The 7,588-nt window shown below is 33.2% G+C and overlaps 3 protein-coding genes across 5 annotated transcripts in view; 2 read left to right on the forward strand and 1 right to left on the reverse strand.

The window, feature by feature from the left end:
• Nucleotides 1-298: 298 nt before the first annotated feature.
• On the forward strand, nt 299-1,191 carry LOC108974128 (low molecular weight phosphotyrosine protein phosphatase 1-like). Its single transcript, XM_018941782.1, has 3 exons — nt 299-416; nt 477-829; nt 912-1,191. Exons 1-3 carry the CDS (start codon nt 386-388, stop codon nt 1,002-1,004), a joined length of 477 nt encoding a protein of 158 aa, XP_018797327.1. The 5' UTR covers nt 299-385; the 3' UTR covers nt 1,005-1,191.
• A 96-nt stretch (nt 1,192-1,287) lies between these two features.
• Nucleotides 1,288-2,445, forward strand: LOC108974127 (low molecular weight phosphotyrosine protein phosphatase). 2 transcript variants are annotated; one of them, XM_018941781.1, is made up of 5 exons: nt 1,288-1,505; nt 1,596-1,665; nt 1,728-1,909; nt 1,974-2,147; nt 2,216-2,445. In XM_018941781.1, exons 2-5 carry the CDS (start codon nt 1,632-1,634, stop codon nt 2,303-2,305), a joined length of 480 nt encoding a protein of 159 aa, XP_018797326.1. In that variant the 5' UTR covers nt 1,288-1,505; nt 1,596-1,631; the 3' UTR covers nt 2,306-2,445. The 2 variants fall into 2 exon arrangements, with proteins under 2 accessions (XP_018797326.1, XP_018797325.1); XM_018941780.1 differs by having other exon boundaries at nt 1,288-1,665.
• LOC108974123 (adenosine deaminase CECR1-like) overlaps nt 2,439-7,588 on the reverse strand; it is a 6,202-nt gene continuing 1,052 nt past the window's right edge. Inside the window, exons 1-7 of one of the 2 annotated variants that reach the window (XM_018941775.1) lie at nt 4,631-4,697; nt 4,450-4,566; nt 3,738-4,235; nt 3,509-3,678; nt 3,203-3,387; nt 2,997-3,133; nt 2,474-2,937 (exon numbers count right to left, since the gene is read on the reverse strand). In XM_018941775.1, coding sequence (XP_018797320.1) covers nt 2,474-2,937; nt 2,997-3,133; nt 3,203-3,387; nt 3,509-3,678; nt 3,738-4,235; nt 4,450-4,566; nt 4,631-4,697 — 1,638 coding nt within the window. Of the gene's footprint in view, nt 2,938-2,996; nt 3,388-3,508; nt 3,679-3,737; nt 4,236-4,449; nt 4,567-4,630; nt 4,710-7,588 lie in introns of those variants that run through there. The other variant, XM_018941774.1, reaches the window with a different exon arrangement.

Raw genomic sequence — 7,588 nt, forward strand, 5'->3', positions numbered from 1 at the left:
GCAGCATGCAGAATACGATACTTCAAACCTAACCCAAATACATAATACTAATTCGCAATAATACGTTCATTGGACTTACGTGTTATTTTTTTCACAATATACATTTAAAATATTTATAAAACAACTTGAACTTAAATTGTTGTGAACCAACATCAACAGTTTCCGCCATTTCCGTTTTTTCAATTTCCTTTTCGTTTCAATTTTATTTTTGTTAGTGCTAACGCGCTGTTAATGCTGCGCGACGTAAGAAAACTCGTAACTAACGTCAGAATCATATGTTTTGCCGACGAATGTCAAATAGGACTTTAATAAATAAATTCGAGCCTATTTGTGTAGTGTACATTTTCAAGTGCAGCAACTTAATTATTTATAAAATAGCGCCAAAATGGTTAAGAAAATTCTTATGATCTGCTTAGGCAAGTGTTTAATTTTTTTTACAATAATTATGTAATTTTAAAAAAATAATATCAATTTAGGTAATATTTGCCGATCGCCTATTGCCGAGGGTGTTATGATAGAAACAATCGAGAATGCCGGTGTCTCCGCTGATTGGAAAGTTGATTCAGCAGCCATAGGTGGTTGGCATGTTGGCAATCCTCCTGATCATCGTGCATTAAAGATAATGAAGAATCATGGTATAAACTATAAGAATAAAGCACGCCAAATTAAAAAAGACGATTTTCTACAATTTGACTACATTTTCGGAATGGATGAAGAGAATATGAGCGACCTGCGCAGGCTGGCACCAGCGAATGCGAAGGCAAAATTATTATTGTTGGGAGACTTTGGTTTGCAGAAAAGCGATCGTATTATCGAGGATCCTTACTATGTGAGTAGCAAACGTGCTTAACTCAGTCACTTGTACAACTGTATACATACTTATGTACAATTTACTTGCGTTGAATATGTAGCAAAGAGGTGATGCTGGCTTTGAGAAGGCTTACCAGCAGTGTGTTGTTGCTTGTGATGCGTTTTTGAAAGAAGCTGCTGCGGGCAAGGTTTGAGGAGAGGGTGGCAAGCATGCATTCCAGAATTACTTGTTAAATTAGTAAAAGTAAAATGTATAAGAAACATGTTGTGAAACGCAAAATCAGCTGATGTACATAAGTGATAAATTAAAAGAGGCACAAGTACATGAACAAACGTGAAATAAAAACATAAGTTTGAAGAAGAAAAACAAAAATCAACAAATTTTGCTTTTCTACCAAATTTATGTACTACAGAGGATGCATAGTGAAATTAAATTGTGTAAGGTAAGGCGATGTGTGTAACATAGTAATGGATTTGTTGCAGTGCTTCACTGCATTTTCATATTAAATCATTATTTACACTGTTAGCATGTCTTATTAGCCTTATGAACAATTAAAAAGTAACCTTTTATCAACAAATTTAAATATATTTTGATGATGAATACCCCACTGTAGCAACCGAATATTTCTATTTTTACACGTCAAATTTTAGTAAAAAAAAAAGCAGAGAGGATCAAAAATTGCAAAATTTCTTATGTAAGCTCTTGTATTTTGATGTAAATTAAATAAAGTAAATATGCTAGCAATTTTTTTTTACTAAAAACTAAATAATAACGCAATAAATAGATTTGAACTTGAAGTTTATTCAAGAGTCCAACAAATATGAAACCTCTAAAAATCCTATTCGTTTGCATTGGTAAGTATGTAGATAATGAAGAATTTTAAGAAATTGATAATCCATCATAAATATGTATGCAGGTAATACGTGCCGCTCACCAATGGCGGAAAGCGTAATGAAACACTGGCTGGAGGAGTATGATCTCAACTGGAAGGTGGACAGTGCTGGTTTGAGAACGTGGAATGTTGGACGTAAGCCGAATGAACGCTGTATTAAAGTACTAGAGGAGAATGGTTTAACAACGGATCATATCGGTAGACAAGTACGAACGCGCTCCATCTGAAGTTTTTATCATTTTGTTATAATAATTGGCATTCGTTGCACAGATTTCAACAATGGACTTTTATAATTATGACTACATACTTGCCATGGATGAACATAATTTGCAAGAGCTACAAACGCTTGCCAAAGACCCAAGTCAAGAAAGATGTGCAAAAATCGAGTTGCTCGGGAAGTACATTGACCGGACGGAAGACCAAATCATACGTGATCCATATTTTGTGAGTGCAAACTTTTAAAGAATTTGAAATGTTCAATAAAATAATCAAAATATTAACGAAATTTACAGTGCAACTCAATGGGTGGCTTCCGTTGCGCGTTTCTACAAATAACTGAAAGCTGTCGAAATTTCATAGCCGCACACATGTATACCGATTAGAACTACTAAGAAACCAAACAAACAAAAAATTAGAGCGTACTTAAAGTTGTGTAAAATGATACTCATAAATTTCATGTAAAAAATTGTAAATCGCACGTGCTATAATTTATTTCATAACAGTAAACAAAATATAAATATAAGTGTATCATGTTTATAACAATAACTATTTCAAACAACTTCACCACGTATAACACGGTCCAAAAAGACATTCCAATCATATTGTAACTGCGCATACGCAGCCTCTTTCTCTGCATCACCCATCGCAGAATATTTTATCGAATTCCATACCAAACTCTTCAATGTCTTCAAACCAGCATTGCTCGGCGCGAAACTCATAATCGCATAGTAGAAGTCATAGCTCAAACCTTTGGCATCCCAAAAGCCTGGATCATCATTTGTAATCACCATTGGTATATTATCGGACATAAAGTAGCCGCCGGGATGATTTCGTAAGTCCCAAACTAAGTTCAAAACCTGATTGGATAGCGGACTAACTTCCAGCGCAATATCACGCTCTTTAACAGCCTTACTGAGCAAAGGGTGTTTCATAAGTGAGTAACCATGACCAATGCGTGTGGTGTTGAGTAGTATGGCATCAACCAAATTCAAATCCACCGATGTACCTAACCAATCTGTGAAAATTAAAGCATGCTTATGTGATTTACTTGCTGTTTTTTCTATGAATGCTTACTTGTTTCGCCGGCATGAAAGAAATACTTAGCGCTTTTCGGTAGATCTTGTAAAATAGACACAAATGCCTGCAATGACTTGCCCTGGTCCTCCTGGCCGATCAGATCGAAACCAATAATGAAATCAGGATAGCGTTCACTGTAAAAAAGTTTACTTTTGATTAGTATAATGTTAGACACAAGAAAAGAGAGTTTTACAGCGACGCACTGGAAGTCTTTGAATGCTTGGAAAGCTTTGAATATTTGAATTTGGTCCGAACCGCGATGCGCCACATAAATAACTTTCAAACCGTAGAAACCGAGATGTGTTTGCTTAAATTCTTCCACTAGAGCCATAAGCAACTCGGCTGCTTCATATTCGTTTGCTACTATCGTGCCGTTGGCGCCATACAGCTGAAATAACAATGGAAATATATTGAAGTGCTAGTAAGGTAAGAAACTTAACACTTTATGAAGAATCGTTAGATATAATAATATTAATTTTAATTATAGCTGACTTAAAAATGAAACTTACTGGCTTAAATTTCATACGCAACTCTGCGTACATTATGTTATCCTCGTACATTTCCTCCATCAGCTGCCAGTGGAAGGTRCGAAAAACGGGTTCGTACCCAACCGTATCACTCACCGTGTCGAAAATGTCTTCAAAACGTCGCCACACCTTGTTTTGYTCGCTGAACTCAACTTCAAGTGGAATAAAAACATAACCTTAAAATGAAAATACCGAATTTTTAACGACTTACGTTCCGGCAATCGCGAATATAAGCTCAGCTTGGACTGCAAAAATCGATCATAGCGATTCTTCGACAATGTAAGCTTACGCTCCTCCTCTACCACGTAATATTTCGAGCGACATCCATGCTTCTGTGCATTCTCACGAAAACTGAGCACCACAGTACCGCGCGCCGTATGACATTTCAAGAGACCGGGCGTGTAAGTCAAGTTCTTAATCATCCAATCRCCGGAAACAGCCGGCGTGCGATGTACATGCAAAATAGCGCCTTTCGGCATGGCTTGAATGAATTTGAACACGTTACTCTGTTCGATGAGTGGCTTCGCTTTGAAGAAATGTAGCGCTGGCGCATGTTCATGCGGGTGTTTCATGCCATAGGTGAGCTCCATCAGCTTGTGACGCATGAAAATCTGATGTACTTGCAACTCATTTTCGTCGAGCTGCAAATGCCCACCGGTAAGTAGCAATTGCTCTGCCTCGATCATTTTTTCACGCTGCTGTGCATATTCTGCGTGGTCGAAAAAATGTATGTATTTTATGTATAAGTTATGTATATGTTTGTACACAAGTGTTTAAAATATTAAAAATTGCTTGAATTACAGTGGCTCTCAAAGTATTATCTGTTATTGTTTGAAATGTAAATCATTCTATGCACACATACATACAGACACACATATTATTTTTAATTTGYAATYTAAAATTGAATATGGTTTGGTACTCACTTAATGTGTTCGGCTCGTCGTATAGCCGATCGGCCGGCAGTGGCTTCTCATACAAAATGCCACTCACCTCAGRCTGTGGCGCCACTATCTCTTGTGGCGGAGTTGCAACGCGCGCATCTAAATTTTATTTTTTTCGGTAAAAKTATTTAACAATTAATTATATAGTATGTCATCTAATTACCGCAGAGTAGAGAAATATGTAACAGCAGCGGTACATAGAATARAACAGCTAAGGTCCAGGTACGCATTTTGAGATCAGACTAAAAGCGAAAATTGGTAATATAAAATTTAAAACATATATTTCGAAAAAACAAATATTGTTTTTAAATACATTACTAAATTCATAATTATAACAAATTTCATTTTGAAGAAAAAAATGTTATTTAATAATCCATAAGCCAATAATGGATAAGATGGCCAATAATTTTATCTAAGCAGAACAAACAAAAACATTATCTGCGAATATTACTAATCTATGTAGGTCTACGAATAGTCTAAGTGCCCGTCATCAGCAAAAAATTCAATGTAATCSAAAGCTGAAAATATCAATAAGAAGCAATTACAGACGCATATGACCTTTCTGGATATAACTGGAGAGAATTAATCTCAAGGTTAAAAAATTTATAATTTTGTTGAATAATTCTAGAATTCAAATAAAAAATAGAAAATGGGCATGTGTGTACGTGCGTGTGTGTGTGCATATAAGTGTTCCTGTGTAACATATAACCTTGACTAATAGCGAACTCATGTAAAAGGTTAATTGAGCCCTGTGTCCTAAATATTCGCACTCGGCTTAGAAACTGGTTAATACAGAATATTAAAAGTATAACATATAGGTTAACACAAATATTAATTACACATATTACATATTATGGTTCGCATTTGCATTAGACTTGCGCATCACCTAAGCACTCAATAGATGCTCATAATGTTTAAACAAAAAACAAGAATAAAAAGAAGAAAAAGATCAGAACAAGACTCAGCGGTCACTCAACTTCAATGAATAGACGCATTTAATATTATTTTTTCTTTTATTTCTTTATTTTTAATAACGTACGAGTATTCGGAATTGTTTTGGAAATAATGATTTAATTTAGCGTAAACGTAAGCATTTTTTGAAACAGGTCGGCAAAATAAACAAACTAGTCAAAGTAGATGAGTGCGTCAATGAATCGTGTTTTGCTACGAATAAAAATAAATAATTAATTTTGAAAAATAAATCAAGTGAATTCATAAATTTGTCTAATATCAATTTGTATCGTATAATTATACTTCTTGCACCCCGTTCAGGCTAGATCAATAGATAATAAATTTATTGATGCTTGTTTGAATACCTCCCTACCTTTTGTAGGACATTATTTAATATTTTTTTATAATAACATAAAAATTAAAATAAATTTCTTTATTTTTACTACCAACATATCGTATGATATAAAATCATATCACATATAAGATGCTCAATGGCAGTTTATAAATATCGCTGCGTTTTAAATGCAAGAAATCCTCATCCTTAKAGATAGTGGTCAAAGAATGTCACGTAATGTGATATTGAGAAAAGACGCGAGTATTAAAACCTTTCACTTCCAACAATGAAATCACAACACGTCACATCACCTTATGATATATCACATCACATCTATAAGGTATCAAATTTCATCACATCTTATCACAATAGATATATGCACTCTTCATTCTTATGGAGAATCTGAGATCACATCTTTCCATCTTTCATCATTTCAATCTGCAACCGCATAATKTATAATATATAATATACTGTTCGCATTACATTACGTCATACCGTTTCACATCACGTTGCATAATAGCATTACATCATATTTACAAATAGTCATACCATTTACATCTATGAGAATTCACATCACCTTATACCATTTCACATCACATCTATGTGTCATGCATCATATAATTCCAGAACTATGAAAAAATCCATCACATGACATTTCTCATTCAATTCTTAAGTCAAGACACATCATWACTATGGAAAATCACATAAAAATCACATACCATGTCACGTCTGATGTCATCCGCAAGTCACATCATAAATATGAACAACTATGTAAGTTTTCACATCACATTCTCTAAAGTGAAGCCAAATCAAATAATATCATCATACCACTTATACATCACATCGCATTCTACTCATCACATCACGTCACATGATGATCASTACTTATTAACAAGCCTGCAAATTTGACATTTACACCACAGCGTATTTTTTTGTTAATTCTCACTATTTTTCTTTTTCTCTAGAATAATTCTTCTTTCTTGCATTTTTTTTTAATATGGAAAGGAGAGGTTTTAGTAAAACTTTTTTCAGAACATTTGCATATAATTTGAGGGCATTGTACTTATTTTAAGCAAAAGTTCAAGTGCAAATGTTTCTGGCGAATAGAATAATATATGTATATGCATAYATTAAAGACACATTAAGCTTCTTATTTAATTATTTACGCAACGCAATAGCGAAATTTTTTGTTGTTGCAAAATTTAAACATTTTGATATACATACATACATATGTACATATTGATGAACTTGAAAAAAAAAATGTATACAAAAAATCTAAACAATTCTTTATGAAATTACAAAATTATAAAAATGCAATAAATTTTTGTATATTTATTACCACATAGTGACAGTAWTGGCAGTGATGTGTTTAATCAATTTTAATTATTTTATAGTGTTGAATTTACTTTTAATGGCAACTAAATGGGGATTCACAAGGTGCATATCAAAAATTGTTGATTCAAAGATAAAATATTAATTTTGTTTGTATTTGATGCCTTAAAAATSTATAATAACGTTAAAAAATTAAGAAATATATATTTTTTTTTACTATTTACTAAACTCACAATATTGTTTTGAAAAACAGATTAAAATGCAAATGTGTATAATTAGTCCAAATATAGTTTAAATGTATAAAATAGTTTAAATGGACATGCGTAAAAATAAACAGTACAATTAAAAAGTACAGTTTCCGGTTTTACGGAGTTCATTTGAAAAATTTCCCTAGAATATCACAAAAATAATAGCTAAAATATAAAAATTAATAAAAGTAAACTTGAAAAGAACAACGCGCCATTGTTTTAAATCAAAACTCAATTCAACTTTTCAATTCAATTA

Source organism: Bactrocera latifrons, unplaced genomic scaffold (assembly GCF_001853355.1).
Source record: "Bactrocera latifrons isolate USDA-ARS-PBARC rearing strain unplaced genomic scaffold, ASM185335v1 scaffold_53, whole genome shotgun sequence".
Lineage (NCBI taxonomy): Eukaryota > Metazoa > Arthropoda > Insecta > Diptera > Tephritidae > Bactrocera > Bactrocera latifrons.